At 44.7% G+C, this 26,737-nt stretch overlaps 1 protein-coding gene across 1 annotated transcript in view; it reads left to right on the forward strand.

Annotated features, from left to right (window-relative positions):
- The window catches only part of dlg2 (discs, large homolog 2 (Drosophila)), a 945,868-nt gene that overhangs the window by 513,092 nt on the left and 406,039 nt on the right, over positions 1–26,737 (forward strand). Inside the window, exon 14 of the mRNA XM_078221879.1 lies at positions 11,321–11,465. Coding sequence (XP_078078005.1) covers positions 11,321–11,465 — 145 coding nt within the window. The remainder of the gene's footprint in view (positions 1–11,320; positions 11,466–26,737) is intronic.

Genomic DNA, 26,737 nt, shown 5'->3' on the forward strand with positions numbered 1-26,737 from the left:
CTGCCAAAGTGTAATGGATATTTATCTATCATTCCGTGTTGATCTGCAGGCTACCTTATCAAAATCCTTATCTGAGCTGTTTGAAACAAAACCAATGTGCCAACTCACCCCCAAGGAGCTAGCACCTATGCTTCCTTGCCCCCTACCTTGGCTACAGCTCATTGAGTCTGATACCTCACCATGTCCCCATCCTGCCTCTTAGAGTGAATATATAAGCTGATGGCTACGAGCATGAAATCGAGCGACCATGCAGTGCTTTGGTCATTACCCTCTTGTTGCTGTTCTTCTGCTGCTTGACCAAGTTACACCTCTAGAGTATCTGAAAGGGAAGATACACAAAAGTAAGATTAGTCGTTTGGTGATACAGAACTTGAGTACTGAAAAATATTTTGTCAAAGCTTTTCATCTTGCACTCATCAGGACAATTGCAAGAATACCAATATCAGGGGAAGCAACAACTTTATATTACAAAAGAAATGGGTGCTGATTTTTGGCAAGTGGGCTCTGTTCAGTAGAAGCACTGGCACAGAGAATGCACCAGTTAATGGTAACTGACAGTTAACTGTCAAGCATTGTATGAAATGCAACCAGGCAGCTTGACTGTGATTGGTCAAAGCGTTGCCCTGTGGAATGAACAAGTGAATTGCTATCACTTACTCTGTTTGGCTGAAACAGGTACATTGTGTGCACAAGTTCTTTCTGTCTATAAAGAAAAGGGCCCCGTTTATTAATATATGTAGCTTTCACATTTCCACAATTGTTCCCTACTGAAAGCCTGACTGACAATCTTAAATTGGTTCTCATATAACTCTTATAGACAGGTTAAGGAACTGGGCAAAAATATGGTAGATGGAGTATAATGTGGAGAAGTGTGACATTCTTTACTTTGATTGTAAGAATAGAAAAGCAGAATATATTTTTTAAAGTTTTGAAGCTTGTACTGTTGATGTTCAGAGACTTGTACAAGGAACACAAAGTTAACACCCAGGCACAATAAGCAACTAGGAAGGAAAATGGCACACTGGCCTTTATTGCAAGGGGATTGGACTACAAGAAAAAGTTGTTACAAATGTGCAGGGCTTTGGTGAGACCACACCTGGAATACTGGGGACAATTTTGTTTTCCATATTTAAGGAAAATATATTTGCATTGGAGGCAGTACAGCAATGGTTCACTAAATTTGCTCCTGGGATGAGTGGGTTGTCCTGAACGACTGAGTAAATTAGGCTTATGTTCTCGAGTTTGGAAGAATGAGAGGTGACCCCATTGTAACATACAAGATTCTGAAGGCACTTGATAGAATAGGAGCTAAGAGATTGACCCAGATCTTCTGGTCCCCAGATGGTCAAAGACTGGGCATACCCCAGAAGTTGAGTAATGGGACCCCTCAATACAGTGACTGTGTGGGAATTGTCCGGTATGTTTGAATCTCTGATGGGCAGTCTCCAAATCTAACAGTTTCCATTTACTTATCTGGGTAGTTACTCAGAAAATGTTAGTTTAAAACCTAACATCTAACATCTGCATTACTATAGAACTGACCCCCAAATCACCCACACTGACCCTCCCAACTCTCTCCTTGAACCCTTAATGTCCCCTTCACCTCCTGACCCTCAAACTTATCTACCAACCGTCCGATTTCCCCCCTGTCCCCAACCCAACCTCACTACCCAACTCCACCCCTGACTCAGCCTAACTAACCTCTATCACCCAAATAGCATACTCCCCTGGCTCCCCCAAGCCAACCCGACCCAATTTCAGTACTCTACCCATCTACAACCTTACCCCTTCACCTTACCCACCTAACCCACCTTACAGGCTTATCTTCTCTATGTCGCCTTTCAAAGAATCTTTGGGACATCTAAATTCTTTACTTACCAAATATGGCAGCTAGTGTTGTAAAAAGGGAGCATGGCTTCAGTGCAGATTCTCTCTGCTGCTCCTTCTGAGGTTTCCTGTGTTGTCTGAGTTCTGCAGGATCCTCCATCGGAAGATTTCTCTGAAAACTCAGGGGAAGGTACGTGTGCGTGTTTTTTTTGATCAGCGTCTGAAATAAGAGTTCCAACCCTGAAGAGAAGATTCAGGCAATTGTTTCTGCTGTTTGGGCAATCTAAAACATGAGGTGGGTAGGCACAGTCTCAGGATAAGACGCAGATCATTTAGCATCAAGGTTAAGAGAAATTACCACATTCAAAGAGCTGTGAATCTTTGGAATTCTCTACCCCAAAAGGCTGTGGATGCTCCATCATTGAATATATTGAAGGCTGAGATAAACTGAGATAGGCAGGCGGTGGAGGTGAAAGGGCTGCCAGCGTCGACTGCCTATGAGGAGGAAGAGTGTCAGGTTGAATGAGTGGGGGAAAAGCAAGCTGTCAGATAGAATTAAATGACAAGAGGAAGAGTGCTGTTATAAAATGTGAGAGAGAAAAAAGTTAACTTTGTGCTTCCGGCTAATATGAATGACTTAGTGTGCCGACAGTGCTAAGAGTGTTGTTGAGTCCTGAGTGCCTTAGTAAGGGATGGAAGAATGTGAGAGCTTGCAATTATTAAAGGGAAGGTGGAATGTATCTGGAGCAAATGCCAAAAGTTACTGCCCAACTGATTGTCACTGGAAAGGACAGAAGCAAGCTCCAAGATTTACCAACTCCAAGACGACAACCACAATCTCACATGCACATAAGTCAGGGAGACAGTACAACTCCCCCACTACAAAAGCATACAGTTTTCCGTGCTTTATAAATGGATCTGTAGGCCTGAATTTCTACCTAACTGAACCATCAGGAATGGGTGGGTCAAAAACGAGCAGGAAAGCTGGAAGTTGTGATTCCCAATATGCAGTGGGGCTTTAATTCCACAACATGTTTGTGTTGTCACTGGCCAGTTCTCCACCCTGAGGTCAGCCTGATTGATTGGGGAAAGGGCTGGGTGCAGGCCAAAGGCCTGGGGACTGGAGGGGGTGGGGCATATCCAAAAGCTGGAGGGGGAAGTCAGACGCTGGTTAATAGCATGTGATGTTTGGAGAGGGGAGGACAGAGCCTTAGGAGGTGGGGGGGCAATGGTGTGGTGGTGGAGTCAGAGGCCTGTGGAGTGGAGATGGATTTGGAGATCTGGCTCAACACCTTGTGGATAGGAGGGAAATGGAGGGCTCATAGGGCATTGATCCCCGGTTTTGTGGTGTGAGAGAATTTGATGCTCTTTTTTAGGATCAAAGGCCTGTTGAGGATCTTCCAGGGTAGGGGAATGTCCGATCCTGTACATTTCTCAGGCAGGTACACTGGGTCTAGGGCCATAATTTTACATATAAAGTTCAGGCATGCATCTGACCCAGAAGCATGTAAAATTGTGTGAAGATGTTGGACACGTGATCTGACATGTCTTCACATGATATTTCGGCCAGCAAGCAGGCATGCAAGTTGGATGAGCACCTGCTGGTAATCGAGTAGCTAATTCAAATTAAATAAACACCAGTTGTCCAGGATTTGACATTACCTGTCTGCTTTTACGAATGGCAAGGTGGCCTTTACATTTAAGCTGGAACCTCAATCCAGGACAGGCTGAAAGGTCAGGGCTCAAATGAAATTCACAGTTTTGTCTGGGGACTGAGGTCTGATTGTGCTGTCTAGACACTTGTGCCATTGTTTTAACATCAATATATTTTTTTCAAGGGTCAGCAGGTCCCTGAGATAGCTCCGCAGCAGCTGTCCCCCCGAGGAAGCACATTGGAAACACTAGCCTGCATCCTCCCTTTTCTCAGTACCCACCCTCTTCTTGCTCTTCCTGGTAGCACTCAGCCTTTCACAGAGCGCATTTCACACTGGATGGCTGTTAATTGGCCAACCAATGTGAAATAACACTCCAGGGCTGACTGCGGCCGGGAACATGTTTTGTACCTACGTCTGAGCCCGCTGAGTGTGCACACATAATTGGCTAAAAATTCAGGTCTATGAGTTTGGTATAACGGAAGTCTTAACCGGATGTAGTTGTCGGGTTTCCCAAGGCTTGGGAACATTGGCCAACCAAATTTAAAATAAAAAGCAGAACAATAATGTGGTCTGTATTCAGCACTCTATTTTATTTGGCTCAGTTGGTAGCACTCTTGTTTCAGAGAGAAGATTTTGGGTTCAAGTCCCACTCTAAAACTTGAGTACAAAATTCAAGGCTGGCTCATTAGTGAATACTGTGAGATTGCTACACTATCAGAAATGTCGTCTTTCGAATGCAATGTTAAACTGAAGCCCCATTTTCCCTCTGAGTTGGATGTAAAAGATACAATGGCATTATTTCAAAGAAGACCAGGGTACTAGCCCAGTGTCCAGGTCAATATTAAGCTCTCAACCAACATTGAAAGAAACAGATAACCTGGTCATTATCATATTGTGATTTGTGGGAGCTCACTGTGCACAAATTGTTTCCTACACTTCAAACAAAAAATGTACACATTGGCTTTGACATGTCTGGTGTCAAGAAAGGTGCTATATAAATTGAAGTCTTTCTCTTTATTTCTCATTAGTATATTTAAAGTACCAATTCTCCGATTTTGAGTGGGGTGGTTGCTCATCACCTTCCTGTCTCAGTTAAAGCTTAAAGTGGGCAGTTTGGAGATGTTGTGGGTGGATAATCTGATTTTTAAAATCTGAACCATCCACCCAAACCAAACCTGCCACTTTTTGTTAAAATTGTCCCTCCCCCTCCCTCAACATAGAATATTAAAAGTAAAAAGAGCTTTAAATATATATGTAAAAATACTAGTTTGGCACCAGCTGGAGTACTGTGTCCCATTCTGAACTCTACAATTTAGGAAGGATGTGAAAGCTCTGAAGAGGATACTCGGTTGGTTCTAGGAATGAAGGTGTAAAGTTGTGTGAATGGCCTGGAGAAGCTGTGCTAAAGAGAAGGCTACGAGGAGATTTAAAAGAGGCGTTTGAAGTTATGAAGGGTTTAGATAGAGTAAATAAAGAGAACGTGTATTCAATGGCTGAAGAACCAATAATGAGAGAGCACAGATTTAAGGTGATTGGCAAAAGTGGCAGGGGTGACATTGGGGAGCCTTCCTTACACAACAAATGGTTAGGATTTGAAGTGAACTGCCATCCAATAAGGTGTTGGAGACAAATTCAGTGACATCTTTCAAAAAGAATTGGATGAATATTGGAAGAAGAAAAATGTGCAATGATTTGGGGAAAGAGCAGAGGAATGCAACTATCTGGATTAATCTTCGAATGAGCCAATACAGACTTGATGGGGCAATGGCCTCCTTCGAGGTTGTGTTATTCTATGAGTCTACAACCTTTCATTTTCTCTATTATTGGCTTTCCTTTGTTAACATTTTTCATATATTTTTCCTACTTTTGCTTCAAGTAGAAATGTAGCCTGCCTTTAGAAAGTTACAATAGCTTTGTCGATTAAGAGAGATGGGAAAGAGCTTTGTTATTATCAACACCCCTTAAACAACAGAGACAGTGTGGAAATTAATGTTAATTAATGTCCATTACGCTGAAGGAGATTTCAATAGGTGAACTGACCTAGCCTGCAAAATAAAGTGTCAATCAAAGCGTGGCCTATTTAATATTGTTGTCTGTTGCTAACAAAACTATAGTGCAGTAAATTTTACTGCATATTTCTGAATTATTTGGGAGGTGCGGTGCTGCCTGATGAATTTCCAGAGTGCTAATTCTCCACAAGAGAACATACACAGTTCCGTCAGTTATACTGGAGCAACATCAGATGCTTCCAAGCAGCGAGGTAAACATCATTGTGTCCTGGTGTCAACTCTCTTTGGTATATTTTTCTCTAAGCAGCTACTGTATGCTTCTGGGTGAATCAAATGAGGGTGTCCACCGACACACCAGAGCTGAGTCAAGCTGTTTACCTTTACAAGACTGCGTGCCAAGACTACAAATTGTAAAGCCCTGCTTGTGAGTTGCTATTTGCTGATAATACCACACTGATGTCTTATACTACTGTATACTTACACTTACAGTACTGTAAGTTCACTTACAGTAGCTTGTAGATTTATTCCTCTGAGCCATCAAGGAGCTTGGACTGACAATCAGCATTAGGAGAATTAAGATTTATGGGCCAGGACCTAGAGAAACCAACTTCCATCAACTTCGACATCCTTCCTCTGGAAGTTGTCAACAGTTTCACATACTTTGAATCAGCAATCACCAGCAACCTGTTCCTTGAAGTAGACATTAACACCAAGATAGCCAAGGCTGCAGCTGTCATGTCAAATTTGAGAAGGCAGATGTGGACCAACAACAAACTAACAGGAAGTTCAAAGCTCTGACTTTACCAGTCTTGTGTTCTCACTTCACCACTTTATAGTGGTGAAGCCTGGACAACTTATGCACGTCAAGAAAGATGACCGAACAATTTCCACTTCTGTTCTTTCATACAAATATTGGGCATTTCCTGCGATGATAGAGTGCAGAATATGAAAGTACACCAGAATGCATTGATTCCCAGTATGTTTGTCCTGTTGAGTCATCGATGAATCCGTTGGCTAGGCCATGTCTGCCAAATGGATGATGGCCAGATTCCCATTGACATGCTCTATGGTAAGCTTGCTATTGACACAAGATCAATCATCCCCCACATCTGTGATCCAAGGACATCTGCAAGCAAGACCTGAAGTTGACCAGTATTGGAGTCAAAGCAAAGGAATTTCATCCTGCTTAATGGAGTACCTGGAGAAAAGCTGTCAGGAAGGGTGTGGAAAATGCAGAGAACTAAATGAATAACCAGATACTGGAAAAGAGAGCCTGACAAAAGGAAAAAACGTCAGTCAGTCGTGGGCTAACACTATTCTTCTCTGCCAGTTGCGGAAGAGAGTGCCACATATGAGTCGGCCTCTACAGCCACAACAGACGATGTTCAATCCAGAAGTAGCATACACCCTGAGTGCAGTCCATTGTCTCCCTAGCTGGACAGATGTGCTCCTGATTGTTACAGCTGGGTTCAGTGATTGGAGCATAAAACATCTTGAGAACTGAAACACCGCATGTAAACATGTGATGCAATTGTCCCTCCTCCCGTCAGTGAGGACAACCTCCCGTCAATGTCAGGAACATCATTTGAATATATTAACATATAATTATCAGATATCTATGCCTGAATCATTCTTCCATCAGAAAATCCATCCATGATGGCAGAAAGGCATGAATCACGACTGGTCTCCCAGGGTGTGTATCTGGTAAGAAGTTTAACAACACCAGGTTAAAGTCCAACAGGTTTATTTGGTAGCAAAAGCCACACTTTTGCACACATCTTTGCACAGGTGTGGCTTTTGCTACCAAATAAACCTGTTGGACTTTAACCTGGTGTTGTTAAACTTCTTACTGTGTTTACCCCAGTCCAACGCCGGCATCTCCACATCATGTGTATCTGGTGAGCAGACGTCCCAGGGGAGTTCAGGTGAGTGCAATGCTCAGGGTGAGAGGGTCATGCCTGGGCATTTGGTAATACAATTAACAAATTCTCTTCTTTCTCTTTAAATAATATTTAGAACGAATATGCATAAACAACATTTCAAAACATATCAGAAAATACCTTCCATATTCTGCAGAAAGCATTACAGTGCAAGACATCCCTCGTCTGGGAACACTAATAATTTCTTTGCACAGGCATTTCTTTTGTAAGATAATTTGACATTGATGTCTCCCAGAGATTTGTTTCAAGCCCTCAAGATCAATCTGTATCATTTACTCACTCACACATTTTGTAGAGTGTACATTATCTCACAGGAATGATTATCATAACATTTAATGACCATGCTGCCTGTAGCATGTCCCTTGTATAGAATTTCGCTTAGATATGAAATATTTAACAAATAGAATCCCATATACATCTCCTCCACTGTCCATCAGTGACCATCAGTGCCCAATGGTGGGACCCCCAACATCAGATATGGGGGAGCTGCTGAAAGCCACCCTCTTGCCCTTCTCTCTGCCGTCCTGAACCTCCTCCCAAAACTGTAACCCATATCCTCCTTCATTCATGTTTGGAGCTCTTTATTGATCATCAGCCTTTGTTGGGTGTACCGTCAGCAGCAGCCACTGCTCCCGATGGCTTTGACAGGCAGTGATGGTTTGCCAACCTCTGATTTGCCAGCAGATCTTGCCAGGTGGAATTTCTGTCCCTGGGTTCCCCAATCCTGAAGGAAGATCTGACAGTGGCCGGTTATGTACCTCATAGACATTTAATTCCATCGGGCCATCCCCATGGAACTGACGGAGTTCTCCACGGGTGGGCAAGACCCTGGTTAGCCCCTTTAAATCCCACCCAGAGAGGCAGTGTTCAGCTCTGTTGCTGATAGTTGGTGGACCTACAGTTCCTGCTGCTTATAGTGGATGCATTCATTTAAACACAATTTGCCTGCTATACGTAGTGGGAGAACATGGCCATGACTCAATATGAGTGTTAAAGTCCTCAGAAAAAAAACTCAGCCAACTCCTGTGTGCTGATAGTGATAATAACAAATGATTTAATTGCACTCAAAACATGGCTCAATTACACTTCCTAGAAACGACATACATTCATACACAGGGACCTGTTATGTTCAATACTTGCATCTTTTTTGAATTACCTATAAACCTGGGAAGCCTATAGTTCTCTGTGACTTTCTCAATGATGTTAAAGTCCTTAGCCGGAACCCAGTTCGGGAGGGGGATGGGGTATGAGACCTGCTTAGAAACCAATAACATTTTGTTCAACAGAGATAAATTTTGAGATTCTTGACACTTACTAAGCAAATAAAGCCACAGGTTTAGAACAAACAAAAATAAACTTTACTATTCAAAGATAAAATAACTTACAACAACATCAATCTTATACTCTAACATTCAGGGTAAACATGACATTCGTGTGAATTAACAGATGAACTGTGGTCGAACACACCACACTACAGAATAGAATGAATGACAGATATGACTAAAACAGATTCCATGGATTTCTCCACAACCCACTCAGATGTTTGTCACATTGAGAACTAACCAATCTCACCTAACCTTTGTCTTCCAATTTCTACATTTGAAGGTCTTCCCTTGGAATTCTCTTCAAAAGTCGCTCCCACCTGGACATCTTCATGAATGACCCACCTCTCAGGGTTTCAAGCTTGCCTTCTGAGATTCTTTTCCCTGGATCCCTGAGTACACTCAAGCTTCACCATCCAAGCATAATCTCAGATCTTCAGCCATCAGAACCCCACTGCTCCAAAGGGTTACCTTTGCCCAATGGCCTGCATCACAGTCATCAATCTTCAGATTGTTTCTTGAATCTTCAGGGCTTCTCTCATGCTGCCTAAAAGCAGCTCTTTTTTTCAAGTTGGATCCTGTCTTTACTTGTAGTTTAACTCAATGGGACTTGTTTCTGGGACGTTTTTCTGTCCCCTCTTTTTAACCCCTTACCTGGACTTTCTTTTGGGTCCTCTCCCTATCTGCGTCTCTGGCTTTGGATCTTCTCCCTGAAACCCACCCCAAGGATCCTGCTCCCTGTAACACGTACTCAACAGCATTCTATATCAGGTCATCTGATTGGCCCTTTCATGCTCCTCCTCTTCTTTTTTCTTCTGAACAGAAAAACAGAGTTGGTCCTCGGCTTGAAGAATATAAAAAGCTGGCATTGCACATGTGCGGCCTGTTCCCGGCTGGCGCGTGCACAAAAGCCTGAGGATTGTTGGAAATCTGAGTTCATAAGAACTAGGAGCAGGAGTACCCATTGGGCTCCTGGACCTTGCTCCGCATTCAAAAAGATCATGGCTGATGCTTTTGTGGACTCGACTCCACTTACCTACCCACTCATCATAACCCTTAATTCCTTTACTGATCAAAAATCTGTCCATCTTTGCCTTAAAAACATTCAACAAGGTAGCCTCAACTGCTTCACTGGGCAAAGAATTCCATAGATTCACAACCCATTGGGTGAAGAAGTTCCTCCTCAACTCAGTCCTAAATCTGTTCCCCATTATTTTGAGGCTATGCCCCCTTGTGCTAGTTTCACCTGCCAGTGGAAACAACCTCCCTGTTTCTATCTTACCTATTCCCTACATAATTTTATACGTTTCTATAAGATCCCCCCTCATTCTTCTAAATTCCAGTGAGTATAGTCCCAGTCTACTCAGTCTCTCCTCATAAGCCAATCCTCTCAACTCCGGAATCAACCTGGTGAATCTCGTCTGCATCTCCTCCAGTGCCAGTATTTCCTTTCTCAAGTAAGCAGACCAAAACTGTACACAGTATTCCAGGTGTGGCCTCACCAGCAACTCAGACAGCTGCAACATAACCTCCCTGTTTTTAAACTCCATCCCTCTAGCAATGAAGGACAAAATTCCATTTGCCTTCTTAATTACCTGCTTCACCTGCGAACCAACTTTATGTGATTCGTGCACAAGGACACCCAGGTCTCTCTGCACAGCAGCCATGCTGCAATTTTTTACCAGTTAGATAATAGCCCATTTTGCTATTATTCCTACCAAAATGGATGATCTCACATTTACCAACATTGTACTCCATCTGTCAGATTCTTGCCCACTCATTTAAACCCGACCTCTGAACTTCAAACCAAGGTAAGCATAGGTTTCAGCAAAATGCCAATGCCTTGGTCAATCAGAGTTGCCTTGTCAACTAATCAGCACTCATTTTCTCCATTGGTATAAACTGTTTTGATTGTTTGAAATTTGGCATTCTTGTCTTTGTCCTGCTAAGTGCAAGATGAACAGGTTTCGCAGCATTTCTCTCTTTTCAGAAATAATAGTTATTATATTTGAATGAAAGAAGCAACTGTCCATCTTAAATGTGAATGTTTTCAAATTTTTGAAATATTACTGCCGCATGAAGTGTGTGTGAAAGTAGTTTTATTTAGAAATTACTATTAAATATAGGCGGATATTAAAATAGAATACAGTTATGAAATTAGTATTATGAAGAGACGATATTTGTTTGGGCATAAGGAGCACAATTTGCTGATCACAAAATTTGGGGTTTGGAAAATAACGAGGACTGTAAAGGATTTCAGGAACACAGATTGGTTAGTGGAATAGGCAGATAAAACTAAAGATGAAGGTTGAAGTGATACATTTTAGGAGAAAAAAATTAAAAATGTTCTAGTTCTTTGGCTATTTGGTTCAATATTTATGTTGATTATTACATTGTATTGGTTGTACATGTTTAGCATAATGTCTACTTGGATTTCCTCTAAAATATACCATTCAATTTATTGTTACCAATTAATATATACAATACAGAAATGTTTTAAGTGTCAAGTTGTTCTTTAAGAATTTTCAAAGCAAATAAAATTACCTTTGTTTGTGTATTGTTTTTAGCTTATTCCCCTCCAATAGAGAATCACATTCTACCTTTAGTTGGGAATAATGACACACTGGATTACAAGACCTCACTGCCACAGATCTCATCGGGAAGATATTCTCCTCTTCCAAAACACGTGCTTGGAGAAGATGACGTCAGCAGGTAACTTTGCAGTGGACACTGTTTTGTGTGTATTTATTTTTCATTTTGGTTCTAATCTATATATGTTTGTAGAAATGAATCAAAGCAAATGTCAAAATCTATGTGGGAAAGTGAAAACACGATGTAGTATGTGTTTTGAGGCACTTATTTCCTTTACACATTTTCTATAGCTTTATTGAGACCATTGTTGCATTATATTTTAATATTACTTTGTGCTTGCCAAGTATACTATGAGATGAATCCTTTGCTTATCCATTGCCACCAGAATTATATATAATATAGTGTGAAATCTGTGGTTGGGTTTTTTTCATGCTTCCATAAATGCATAAGACCATGTGATATAAGAGCAGAATTAGGCCATTCAACCCATTGAGTTTGCTCCGCCATTTAATCATGGCTGATAAGTTTCTCAACCCCATTTTCCTGCCTTTACCCAGTAACCTTTGATTCCCCTATTAATCAATACACTCAATGACCAGGCTTCCACAACCTTCTGTGGCAATGGATTCCATAGATTCACCACCCTCTGGCTGAAGAAATTCCGCCTCATCTTGGTTCTAAAGGGTTATCCCTTTCCTCTGAGGCTGTGTCCTTGGATCCTAGTCTGTCCTACTAATTGAAACAACTTCCCCATGTCCACTCTATCCAGGCCTTTCAGTATTCTGTAAGTTTCAATGAGATCCCTCTCATCCTTCTAAATTCCATTGGGAATAGACCCAGAGTCCTCAAACGCTACCTGAAGCTTTTAATTCCTGGGGTCATTCTCCGGAACATCCTCTGGACCCTCTCCAGGGCCAGCATGACCTTCCTTAGATGTGGGGCCCAAAATTGCTCATAATGTTCCAAATGTTGTCTGACCAGAGCCTTATAAAGTCTCAGCGTTACATCTCAAAATGAATGCTAACATTGCATTTGCCTTCCCAATGACCAACTCCAGCTGCAAGTTAACATTAAGGAAATCTTAAATTACGATTTCCAAGTCCGATTGCACTTCCGATTTCTGAATTCTCTTCCCATTTAAAAAATAGTCTACACCTCTATTCTTACAACCAACATGCATAACATCACATTTTCCCATGTTGTATTTCATCTGCCACTTCTTTGCCCACTCTCCTAACCTGTCCAAGTCTTTCTACAGCCATCTGGCCTCCTCAATACTAGCTGTCTCTCCACCTAAAATAAAGTTTATTTATTAGTCACAAGTAGGCTTACATTAACACTGCCATGAAGTTCCTGTGAAAATCCTCTCATCGCCGCATTGTGGCGCCTCTTCGGGTACACTGAGGGAGAATTTAGCATGGCCAATGCACCTAACCAGCAGGTCTTGCAGACTGTGGGAAGAAACTGGAGCACCCGGAGGAAACCCACGCAGACACAGGGAGAACATGCAGACTCTGCACAGACAGTGACCCAAGCCTGGAATCGAGCCTGGCTCCCTGGCACTGTAAGGCAGCAGTGCTAACCACTGTGCCAGCATGTCCCCCAATCTTTGTATCATCTGCAAACTTAGCCACAATGCCCTCAGTTCCTTCAGCAAGATCATTGATGTATAAAATGAAAAGCTGTGGGCCCAACACAGGCCCCTGCGGAACTCCACCAGTCACCAGTTGCCATCCTGAAAAAGACCCTTTCATTTCCCATCTCTGCCAGTCAGCCAATCTTCTATTCATGCTAGTACTTTGTCTCTAACACCATTGGCTCTTATCTTATTCAGCAGCCATAATTTTGCAGCAGTTTTCTATAGTAGCAGTTTTACATAGTAAATGGTTTTAAAGGAATATTACTCATAGCATTAAAAAAGATGGAAGTTACCATGTCCGGTATGATTTGTTATTTAAAACCTGATGTGAAACAGTGATCCAGCAGCTCATTGGTGACAGAGTTCTTGCACTGGTGTGTGGAGTTTGAATCTCTATCTCAACAATGCTTTGAAAGATGCTATTGCCAGTCTATCGATTCTCTGTGGAGTTTTTTTGTGATATCAGAGCTCTGCGTATTGAGCGAAAGAAAATTGACCAAATAAATTGAGGGAGGTTATGAATTATTCCAAGGCCATTACTGACACATATCGGAGGTAGAAAATAAATTGTAGTATGTACATACAATGACATTTTAATAACATTGAATATCCTTTTGACTAATATAGTCTGTGGGTAAAAATGGCTGTTCCTATAATGTTCAAAGACACAAACTGCAAGTAAATTTCATTAACAGTTGGAGACATTATGTGATTGAGATTATGTTCCTGGTTGGAACATAGTTGGCCATAGTTTACTGTTAAAATTACAGTGAGGCTAATGCCATTCACCGTTATTTATGGGCAAATTGGATAATAACTTCAGTTGAGCGCAGATTCATAGTTTAACAGCAATTCATTGTCTTTGATGCGCCGCTACTCTGGTTGAAATCGTGAACACCAGGAGGATCAGGAAGAAATCCTCACGCCTCTTTTGTCTGACCCTTTCTCCCTCTAAGCCCACACTGACATTTGTTTGGAAACCATTCCCAACCATCAGCATTTGCCTTAAACCTACTTAATTGGGGTGGGGTGGGGTGGTGATTAACATTTGCCTGCCTACCACTGGTGGGTAGCCAATTCAGCAAATTAAAGTGCCGAATGGAGGGCACTCTTCATCAGCCATCTGGATTTTTTGGCCAATGAATGGGCACTCAGATATGGGTGGGATCCATAGATGGAAGGGTGAAGGCCTCCTGTGACAGGTCAGGGCTGAGGGGTTGTGGGGAAGAGTGGTGGGGGGAGGGGGGGGGTGGGTGGGCACTGCCAGAGGCGGATCAGCAAGAAGCATATGGGCTGTGCAGGTTATATTTGCAACTACAAAATATCTTGTGGAGGAGTACTCCCTCTGCTGTAAGAGCCTAGCAGCTGTGGCCACTGCACATATTTTGTACCAGTACATCTTGAGAGAGTGCCTCCAACTTGGTGTGCTCAGAGCTCCCGCCCCCGCTACAGTGGCATTGCCTACCTCTCTCTGTGGGGCTGCACTGTTTGTCTTGGCACTCTTTTCCTCAGCGCCAGAATGCACACAAGCAACTGAAGATGCCATTCAAATGGACAAACAAGAAAACCCAGCTGCAGTCAAGCAAGTTATCAGTTTTTGTTGTAAAATGAAACTGTCCAGCACTTTGGATTCATCGCATTTTACAATGGTGCAGCGAGGTTTTCCACTTCAGTAACTAAAATGCAGATTCTAGCTTAAATACTTAGGCTGCAACTCACAACATTCAACTGATTTCCAAGTAAAGCCCCCTGGGCTGCTGCCAGCCTAGAGTCTCATGCACTGACATTGGCCCGCCGAACTGCAAGCCCGCCTCCATCCTTAATTGTACGGGGCTCTGAGAAGCCACCTCTTATTTGGCTGCCTCCAATTTCATTTTCAGATGAAACTTGAAATGATGGAAGTCATATCTCAAACTTCTTGCCTTACTTGGAAATCAGTTGAATGTTGTGAGTTGCAGCCTAAATATTTAAGCTAGAATCTGCATTTTAGTTACTGAAGTGGAAAACCTCGCTGCACCATTGTAAAATGCGATGAATCCAAAGTGCTGGACAGTTTCATTTTACAGCAAAAACTGATAACTTGCTTGACTGCAGCTGGGTTTTCTTGTTTGTCCATTTGAATGGCATCTCCAGTTGCTTGTGTGCATTCTGGCGCTGAGGAAAAGAGTGCCAAGACAAACAGCTGTGACATTTGAATACATTTCACTGAAATGCAGCTTCTATATTGTGGAAAGCTTGCTTCTTGATTTGCAATATGCATCTACTGTTTTGTCCATTTCAGTTGAATGGTTATTAATATTTTAGTTAAATGATATGTTTAACATTATTTCTAAATGTGAATTGCTACTACATTTAAAAAAAATAATTCAGTGCTCTTCCCACCCATATAAGTAAAATTTAAAAAAAAATCTTCTTCACTGATGTAGCCTTTAACTATATGTAAAGAAAATGTGATCACAAATTCTACTTGTTGAATATGCTATCTGTAATAATCTGACTGAGGCCAGTATTCTGTCGCCAATCATCCTTTATTTACAGTGTGTTTGGAATGCTGTTCAGTGGGCTACAGAGTGCAGGTCAGCCCCAAGTCTTTCAACTGCCAGCCTGAATGGAGCCAGCTGATCTGAAACCCTCCCACCCCGCTGCTGTTCCTCCCCTATTGGTGGGCCTCCACTCATCTAATAGGGGAGCTCATATTCTACGAGGCCCATGGGGAGATCTATTGATGATCCTCCATGGTCATCATAACATCCCTGGTCACATTGTTAATTCCACAGACCAGTCTATCTCGCAATACGTGGGACACCGAGCGTGCTGTCAACAGGATCACTTTCTGCTTCTTGTCCCTCTCAATATTGTTAGACCGAAAAAATACACGTTCTGCATATTGAGCCCAGTCTTCTATGCTTGGATCATAGACTTCAAGTTTACCAAAAAGAGGCATTTTTCTTACTGGAGGATTACATGTCTCAACAGTAAATAGATGGTTTGGAGGGAAGAAAGAAACTTGCTTTACTCTTCGCCACCAATGTAATAATTTTACCAAGGCCAGTCTTCTGTCACCAATTATCTTTACAGTGTGTTTGAAATGTCGTTCAGTGACTACAGAACGCAGGTCAGCCCCAAGTCTTTCAGCTGCCAACTGTTTTAAACCACCTCCCCGGCTCCTTCCCTCTTGGGCAAGCCTCCACTCACCTAATGGGGGAGTTTGTATTATATGATTCCATGAGGCCCACGGGGAGATCTATTGACAATAACCCATTGCCATCATCACACTATCACAGCTGCAAGAAAATGTAAGAACATTAATGATTCTCATTAGGATAGTGAATGGACACAGATTTTGCTCTGTGTTTAATGGCAAGAAATCTCAACTGTAGTTAGGGGTATGCCGAGAAGAGACTTATGTTCTCTTACCAGAAGAAAGGGGAATTCATTGAAGTAGTTAACCCAGGTCAACCATAAACGAATTAGCTAGTTAAGGAACATTGACAGATGTTGTTTGCCATGCATACTGTAGGCTGCAGGGAGTTTCCAAAGAAGGAAAGAGAAGAAAATAAATTTCCTATTTGACTGACTAGATACTGTTGTCCTTAATCTTCCTGAAGACTTCTTTGATGCAGTACATCATTGTACTTGTATATGAAAACAGATTCATCTCAGACGTGGAAAGCATTACCTGCTTCTTAAAAATCAATAGACTCGGTATTCCTTGTATTCAAGTAGCAAATTTCTAAATCCATCCCCTAACCCATTATTCTTGTCAACAATTGTTGGGAAAAGTAATATTGTATTATTAAGTGTCAGAGCGTGCATGTGAAGAACAATTTACCTGTATTCTAATGGGAATTATTTTACTTGAAGCATCCTGTTTTTGAAATTTCCTTGTTGAAGGTAAAAAACAGCATTATTTTTTTTATGCTCTCAAATTATGGAGTTTTGCAGTGATATGCTTACTGTGGTATCAATATGAGCAAATGTTTACATGTATGAAATAACTGCAGCAGTGAAATGGTTTTCTGTTACACATTTTTTCACAATAACAAAGTTCATATATCCCAAACAATAAAAAGAATTATGCCCATATATTCTCATTTTCATCCTCCAACTGATTTCACATCCTTGCACCATCTAACCATCCTTCCCATCTTCCAGAAGAGGCAGATAAACATCGACTTGTAGTCAATTTAGGAGCCCACTGTTAATAATTATTCCAGGACCCTACAAGAGGCATCAGGCAAGCGCAAGTGAAGGTAGAGACATTCATTATATTCTATAATAACTTAACCAATGAAGTGGAACAGAATTGACAAAAAGAAAAATTATTATGGACTGTCACTGCAAGACTATTAAGATTAAAATCTCCTCAATTTTGTCAGCGTCAATCAAAGGGCACTATCTTATTTTTTATAGCTTAATTACTATAAACATCCTTGTCTAGAGAATTGTGCATACTTAAATTACACTCACTTAAACTATCTTGGAAGCACCAGTCCAATGCTGCCACAGAAAATATAATTGAGCCAGACCTTTGGGATGTTCAAGCAGTGGTTCCACTGCTGCAAGCACTCTGGAGGAGTCTGGCAGCACTGAACATGTGATTTGTCATGATGTGTTGTATCCTCCACAGCCTTAATATTATGAGGGCACAGCCCTAGCTGCCAGGGATATGTTGAGTAGCTGAGGAGGATAAGAAGGAAGCAGATGAACAAGAGAAAGAGTGGGGCAATCAGAACCTCCCTTTCCCAGCTGAACTCTCCATGATTGTTTCATCAGACTACAATTCCAGCGAACACACTCCAAATCTCCATTCTATACTCATCCCACGTCTTACCTTCCCTCTGTCACTGACTGTACCACTTGGCCACAACGTTAAAATATAATTTACCATATAACAAGCATTCCAAACTAACTTTATAAAGCAAACCAGTCAATATTCCATAGAAAGGTCAAATAATTACCTTCTGCATTCCATTACTGTGCTTTACCAGTGCCTTTGCCTGTCTTGGTGCTCCTAATGTGGAGATGTCGGCGTTGGACTGGGACAAACACAGTAAGAAGCTTAACAACACCAGGTTAAAGTCCAACAGGTTTATTTGGTAGCAAAAGCCACACAAGCTTTCAGAGCTCCAAGCCCCTTCTTCACCTGAAGCAGGGGCTTGGAGCTCCGAAAGCTTGTGTGGCTTTTGCTACCAAATAAACCTGTTGGACTTTAACTTGGCGTTGTTAAACTTCTTACTTTGGTGCTCCTATGCAGTGCTATCCCAGTGGTTACAGCATGGCTGGTGAAAGATACTGACTTTCAGTAGGGGACACAGCAAGTGATCTCGCAGGACCCACTGAATAGCTCTGGGCCTTGAGTGCCTGGCTTGAGACTCCACCATCATCAGCAGTCTGGGGTGACTGGCTGGTGGGTAACAGTTGGGTCCTGATTAATCTGTTATTACTGTTTCGATGAACATGATGACAGCAAGTTGTTTCTGAATGGCAATAAGCTGAGATTACATGGAAGAAGTCTGAATTTCCACCCCAGTACCCAGATGTTGTTTGGTTTTTGCTTGCTTTGATGAAAGCTGAGACATCATTCATCTGGTGCTCAATAATTATTGGGTTGCAAGTGTTCGCATGGAGTTGACCATCAGTTCCTAGAAATTATGGTGTCCATTTTATATATTTTATAGATTTAATTTTCCTGAGAGCATTGCAGAGATGACATTAATTTATGTAATTAAACCAAAATACTGCTGGTCAGAAATCTAAATAAAAACAGAAAATGCTGGAAAACCTCAATTCTCAGTCCATGCCAGTACATTCTCTCCAATCCCATGCACTCTCATTTTGTTTACTTGTGCGAGACCTTATCAAAAACATTCTGAATATCTAAATACACTGCAACCACTGGTTCCCCCTTATCTATTTGGCTAATTACATCCTTTCAAAAATCTAAAAGGTTTTCAAATACGATTTTCCTTGCACTTGTATATATTATATGTTAACTCTGCCTTATTTTACTCATCTTACTATTATTTTCTAAATGTCCAGTTATCACATCCTTTATAATAGATTCCATCATGTTCCCTACAACTGATGTCAGGTAAACAGGGCCTTACTTCCTTGTTTTCTCTCTCCCTCCTTTCCTAAATAGTGGGGTGACATTTATTACCTTCTAACCTGCAGGAACACTTCCAGACTCTGTAGAATTTCAGAAGGTGACTACCAATGCATCCACTATCTCTACAGTCTCTTCTTTCAACACCCTGAGATATAGATAATCAAATCCAGGGGATTCAGTCTCATTAATTTCTCCAGTACTATGCTTTTACTCATACTAACTTCTTTCAGTTCCTCATTCTCACTAATTCCTTGATTCTCTAGTATTATTGGGAGATTTTTTTGTATCTTCCTCCATGATGATTAAAGTATTTGTTCAGGTTCTCTGGCATTTTAGTGTTCCATTATAAATTCTCCTGTCTCTGCTTGTAACAGGCTTGCATTCGTCTTGGCTGATCTTTTCCTTTTTACACATCTATAGGAACTTTTACAGTTGGTTTTGTTTCTCACCAGTTTACTTTCATATATTAGTTTGTCTCTCTTTATCAGTTTCTTGATCCTCCTTTTCAAATTCTAAAATGATCCCAATCCTCAGGCTTACTACTTTTTTGACAACTTTATAAGCCTCTTCCTTTGAACTCATAAAATCTTTGACTCCTCTTGTTAGCCACAGTTGGATCACATTTCCTGTTGGGTTTTTGTGCCCTGAGGGATTGTATCTTTCTTGCAAACCATTTATTATTCTTTAAATGCTAGCCATTGTCTTTTTACCTTCCACCTTTTAATGTAGTTTCCCAATCAACCACAACCAACTTGCTCAATTCTCAATACTTTCGCAACTTGCTTTGTTTAGATTTAAAATATTACTTTCAGATTGAACTACATCACTTTCAAACTTAATATAAAATTCTATCATATTATGGTTGCATTTCCCTAAAGATTCCTTTCCAATAAGATTATTAATTAGTCCTTCCTCATTGCATAATGCTGGACCTAAAATAACGTGTTCCCTTGTTGTTCCCTCAACCTACTGTTCTAGATATCATCTCGTTTACATTCCAAGAATTGTCCTCCACAGCGTTAGTCAAATTACGTTTACCCAGTCTATATGTAGATTGGAGTCCCTCAGGATTATTGTATTAACCTTATTACATGCACCTCTAATTTTCTGGTTTATACCATGCCCTACATTACTATTACTGTTTGGTAGCATATAAACAACTTTCATCAATGTTTGCTCCCCATGCTGTTTCTTAGTTTCACCCAAATTTATTTGACGGGCGGGATTCTCTGGCCATTCACGCCAGTGGGATTCTCTGGTCCTGCTGCAGTGAACGAAGATTTGGCTGAGTGCCAAATTCTCCGCCCTTGCTGGCAGCCAGAGAATTCAAGCGTATAGCTTGATCTTTCAATTAAAGATCCTCTCTCATGAATGTACTGATCACATCCTTTATTAACCGCTACCTCACCGACTTTTCCTTTGTGCCTATTCTTCCTAAATGTCTAATACCCTTGTATATTCAGTTTCCAGTCTTGGTTACCTTTCAGCAACCTCTCTGTAATGACAAATAGATCAAATTAACTTACAGCTATTTATGCCATCAATTTATCTACTTTGTTGTAAATGTTGTGTTCATTTAGATGGAATACTTTTAATGTTGCCTTTTAAAATTTTTCCCATTTTTTGACCCAATTTGATTCTAGCCTATGTTTCCTCTGCCTTCCGATTTTACTTACTGCTTTTCTTCCTACCATTAGCAGCGTCGCTTTTCTCCTACTTGAATTACCTCTCAAGTTCCCATCCCCCTGCCAAGCTAGTTTAAATCCTCCCCAGTAGCACTAATAAATTCCCTGCCAGAATATTGGTCCCAGTCCTGCGAAGGTCCCACTGCCCCAGACCAGTCCAAGTGCCTCAGGTATCTAAAGCCCTCCCTCTTGCACACCTATCCAGCCATGTGTTTATTTTTTCTATCTTCCTATTTCTGTGCTTACTATTACATGGCATTGGGAACATCCTGAGATTATTGCCTTTGTGTTTGTTCACAGATGAAAGGATTAATAATCAATGTAATTTGTTAAAGTAGGCTTTGGCAGTCCTTTATCAGGTTAATTTTTCACAGAGGCATTTGCAACTAAAGTTGTGAAATCGGGTGTATCAAGCTACAAACTGAGCCAAATTTGGCAAGAGCTTCAAATAAGCCTGCATAGCCCCAAGAGTAAACCATCTGGCACTATCGCCCAGAGAGGAGCTATGCTCAGGAATTATTTCACACAAAGAGTAGGTTTACAGTCCATCGTACTTTGGTTTCATTGTTCTGCATTGCTACATCACCTCATGTTGAAATATTCTGGGAAATTAATTGAGGTGGGAAATGATTCTTGCACTTGAATCAGAATACATGTCTGTGAGAGTTGTAGCATGTCTGCTACAACTCTCACCAACTTATACAGATGCACCATAGAAAGCATTCTTTCCGGTTGTATCACAGCTTGGTATTGCTCCTGCTCTGTCCAAAACCGTAATAAACTACAATGGGTCGTGAACGAAGCCCAGTCCATCACTCAAACCAGCCTCCCATCCATTGACACTGTCTACACTTCCAGCTGCCTCGGAAAAACAGCTGACATAATTAAGGACCCCACGCACCCCGGACATACTGTCTTCCACCTTCTTCCATGGGAAAAAGATACAAAAGCCTGATGACACGTACCAACCGACTCAAAAACAGCTTCTTCCCTGAAGCCATCAGACTTTTCAATGGACTTACCTCACATTAAGTTGATCTTTCTCTACACCCTAGCTATGACTGTAACACTACATTCTGCACTCTCTCCTTTCCTTCCCTATGTACAGTATGCCTTCCCTGTATAGCATGCAAGAAACAATACTTTTCACTGTATACTAATACATATGACAATAAATCAAATCAAACATTATTAAAATAAGGGGAGGAAAGGCAAAATACTGCAGATGCTGTAAAATCTGAAATAAAAACATTGTTGGAAACATTCAGCAGGCCAGCGCTATTGTTTGGTTCAAATAGGAAACTATTCAATAATGGAATACTTCATGTATTGTGAAGATGTTGTCTTACACAACCTTATACTAAAACCAACAGCTGCTACTGTTGACATTTTTGTTGGCTAACATGGATGTATAGAGCTTTGTAATTTGGCTGCTGTTGAACAAAATGTCGCAAGAAGCCTCACAACACCAGGTTAAAGTCCAACAGGTTTCTTTGGTAGCACAGCCACGAGCTTTCAGAGCGCTGCTCCTTCATCAGATGAGTGGGATTTCAGTTCACAAACAGGACATATAAAGACATAAACTCAATTTACAAAATAATGGTTGGAATGCGAGTCTTTACAGGTAATCAAGTCTTAAAGGTACAGACAATGTGAGTGGAGAGAGGGTTAAGCACAGGTTAAAGAGATGTGTATTGTTTCCAGCCAGGACAGTTAGTGAGATTTTGCAAGCCCAGGCAAGTTGTGGGGGATACAGATAGTGTGACATGAACCCAAGATCCTGGTTGAGGCCGTCCTCATGGGTGCGGAACTTGGCTATCAGTCTCTGCTCAGCGACTCTGCGTTGTCCTGTGTTGTGAAGGCCGCCTTGGAGAACGCTTACCCGAAGATCAGAGGCCGAATGCCCGTGACCGCTGAAGTGTTAACCAACAGGAAGAGAACATTCTTGTTTGATGATTGTCGAGCGGTGTTCATTCATCCGCTGTCGTAGAGTCCCCCCCCACACGCACTCTTCGCCCCCACATGCACCCTCCCGCCCCGCACGCACTCTCCTCCCCGCACGCACTCTCCTCCCCGCACGCACTCTCCTCCACACACGCACTCTCCTCCCCGCACGCACTCTCCTCCCCGCACACACTCTCCTCCCCGCACGCACGCACTCCCCCCCCGCCCCCCACATGCACTCTTCCCCCCCGCACATACTCTTCCCCCCGCACGTACTCTCCCCCCGCACGTACTCTCCCCCCGCACGTACTCTCCCCCCGCACGTACTCTCCCCCCGCACGTACTCTCCCCCCGCACGTACTCTCCCCCCGCACGTACTCTCCCCCCGCACGTACTCTCCCCCCGCACGTACTCTCCCCCCGCACGTACTCTCCCCCCGCACGTACTCTCCCCCCGCACGTACTCTCCCCCCGCACGTACTCTCCCCCCGCACGTACTCTCCCCCTGCACGTACTCTCCCCCCGCACGTACTCTCCCCCCCGCACGTACTCTCCCCCCCGCACGTACTCTCCCCCCCGCACGTACTCTCCCCCCCGCACGTACTCTCCCCCCCGCACGTACTCTCCCCCCCGCACGTACTCTCCCCCCCGCACGTACTCTCCCCCCCGCACGTGCTCTCCCCCCCGCACGTGCTCTCCCCCCCGCACGTACTCTCCCCCCCGCACGTACTCTCCCCCCCGCACGTACTCTCCCCCCCGCACGTACTCTCCCCCCCGCACGTACTCTCCCCCCCGCACGTACTCTCCCCCCCGCACGTACTCTCCCCCCCGCACGTACTCTCCCCCCCGCACGTACTCTCCCCCCCGCACGTACTCTCCCCCCCGCACGTACTCTCCCCCCCGCACGTACTCTCCCCCCCGCACGTACTCTCCCCCCCGCACGTACTCTCCCCCCCGCACGTACTCTCCCCCCCGCACGTACTCTCCCCCCGCACGTACTCTCCCCCCGCACGTACTCTGCCCCCGCACGTACTCTGCCCCCGCACGTACTCTGCCCCCGCACGTACTCTGCCCCCGCACGTACTCTGCCCCCGCACGTACTCTGCCCCCGCACGTACTCTGCCCCCGCACGTACTCTGCCCCCGCACGTACTCTGCCCCCGCACGTACTCTGCCCCCGCACGTACTCTGCCCCCGCACGTACTCTGCCCCCGCACGTACGCTGCCCCCGCACGTACTCTGCCCCCGCCGCACTCTGCCCCCGCACGCACTCTTCCCTCCCCGCACGCACACTTCCCCCCCCCCCGCACGCACTCTCCCCCCCCGCACGCACTCTCCCCCCCCCGCACGCACTCTCCCCCCCCCGCACGCACTCTCCCCCCCCGCACGCACTCTCCCCCCCCGCACGCACTCTCCCCCCCCCGCACGCACTCTCCCCCCCCCGCACGCACTCTCCCCCCCCCCCCGCACGCACTCTCCGCCCCCCCGCACGCACTCTCCGCCCCCCCGCACGCACTCTCCGCCCCCCCGCACGCACTCTCCGCCCCCCCGCACGCACTCTCCGCCCCCCCGCACGCACTCTCCGCCCCCCCCGCACGCACTCTCCGCCCCCCCCGCGCGCACTCTTTCCCCCCCCCCGCGCGCACTCTTTCCCCCCCCCGCGCGCACTCTTCCCCCCGCACGGACACTCCCCCCTGCACGTACCCTTGCTCTCCCCTCATTCCCCCTTTCTCCCCTTTACATTCCCTCCCTCTAATCCCTCAGGCAACTACCTCTGCTCCCTCAGATTCCCCTTTCACTCTCTATTTCTCTCTCTCACAGTCTCCACTTACTCACTCAGATGCCAGTGTGCCCTGCTTTAGTTTGCCCTGGTCCCACATTGGCTCTCTTGTGTCCCGCTCTGGTTCCCTTGTGCCTACTCTAGCTCCCTCACATCCTGTTCCCTGACCTTGGAACATATCTCAAAAACTTAACCTCCCTCTGTTTACTGCTTGTCCAATCATAGGCTGGTTTCTCTCTGCATTTGCTGCTGATGGGTCACTAGTGAGCTCGCTTTACAGCACTTTTAAAATACGAATCAGTTGAATATTCAATAAGTTTGGCATGCTGAGTCTAGAGGCCTCAGCAGCTGTGATGTGGCCTGCGGGCTGTGAATTGGACAAGTCTGGGCTAGATGGTTTCATTTTTCAGTGAAAGCTGATAACTTGCTGACTAGACTCTTGGTTGTCCATTTGAATAGCATCTTCAGTTATCTGTGTGCATTTGGCACTAGTCGTAAGATTGCCAAGACTAGTAGCTATTAGCTGCTTGAAGCAGAACCTCAAAAGTAGTAATCTCTGGATTTTTATTTGAGCTGCATGTAAATTGCCATAGGACAAATAAGTTTAGGCAAATGAATGCATGACTCAAAGATTGGTATAGGAGAAGTTGGTTCTAATTAGAGGCAGACTTTCACTTTTGGAGGCCCCACGCTCTGCCTCTATGTTAGAACTTCCCATGACATCACATTCTCTCTCCCCCCTGCCCCTGCCCCTGTTTCTGCTCCCGCCCCAGCCCCACCGCTCCCGCCCCAGCCCCACCGCTCCCGCCCCAGCCCCACCGCTCCCGCCCCAGCCCCACCGCTCCCGCCCCAGCCCCACCGCTCCCGCCCCAGCCCCACCGCTCCCGCCCCAGCCCCACCGCTCCCGCCCCAGCCCCACCGCTCCCGCCCCAGCCCCACCGCTCCCGCCCCAGCCCCACCGCTCCCGCCCCAGCCCCACCGCTCCCGCCCCTGCCCCACCGCTCCCGCCCCAGCCCCACCGCTCCCGCCCCAGCCCCACCGCTCCCGCCCCAGCCCCACCGCTCCCGCCCCAGCCCCACCGCTCCCGGCCCAGCCCCACCGCTCCCGCCCCAGCCCCACCGCTCCCGCCCCAGCCCCACCGCTCCCGCCCCAGCCCCACCGCTCCCGCCCCAGCCCCACCGCTCCCGCCCCAGCCCCACCGCTCCCGCCCCAGCCCCACCGCTCCCGCCCCAGCCCCACCGCTCCCGCCCCAGCCCCACCGCTCCCGCCCCAGCCCCACCGCTCCCGCCCCAGCCCCACCGCTCCCGCCCCAGCCCCACCGCTCCCGCCCCAGCCCCACCGCTCCCGCCCCAGCCCCACCGCTCCCGCCCCTGCCCCACCGCTCCCGCCCCAGCCCCACCGCTCCCGCCCCAGCCCCACCGCTCCCGCCCCAGCCCCACCGCTCCCGCCCCACCGCTCCCGCCCCAGCCCCACCGCCCCAGCCCCACCGCTCCCGCCGCCCCAGCCCCACCGCTCCCGCCCCACCGCTCCAGCCCCACCGCTGGTGATGTCAAGACCCATCCACCAGTGATGTCAAACCTCTGCTCAAATGACATCATTGACCTCCTGACCACACCCACCCTCAGTTCCCACAATGCAAGTCACAAAAATACAGAAAAGTACATAGTTTAATGCTTCAATGCTTTTTAACTTACAAAAACAAGCCGTAATTGATCCATTCAAATCCACAATGCAAGCCACAGGAACCCAAAAAAGTACAAGTACACAAATCACTGCTTACTGCTTCAGTGCTTTGTAATCAATGAAAGCAAGTCTATAACTGATTAATTCAAATTCAAATCCACAATACAAGCTACAAAAATATAAAAAAAACAGATGACAAATCACTCCTTAACTGCTTTAGTGCTTTTTAACTTATGAAAACAAGCCTGGAATTAATCAATTGAAATCCAAGCCTAGCTGTTGTCAGCATTATGGTAGAGATGATCAATATTACAAACTATGTGTCTTGAGATGAGCAAACATGGAACTGGCCAATGAGCAGCAAGATGGAGAACTCAGGTAATGATATGACTGCAGCACAGCGCATGAGCCAGAAAAAGTCCATTGAAAGAGCAAATACTCCAATCAAGTGGAATCCAGTGAGTCCAATGTTATAATATAACCAACGATAACATACTGTGAGGGTCAGCTGACCTGGTAGACAATGTAACCACTGACAAAATGATGTAATG

This window comes from Mustelus asterias, chromosome 10 (genome assembly GCF_964213995.1).
Source record: "Mustelus asterias chromosome 10, sMusAst1.hap1.1, whole genome shotgun sequence".
NCBI classification, from domain to species: domain Eukaryota; kingdom Metazoa; phylum Chordata; class Chondrichthyes; order Carcharhiniformes; family Triakidae; genus Mustelus; species Mustelus asterias.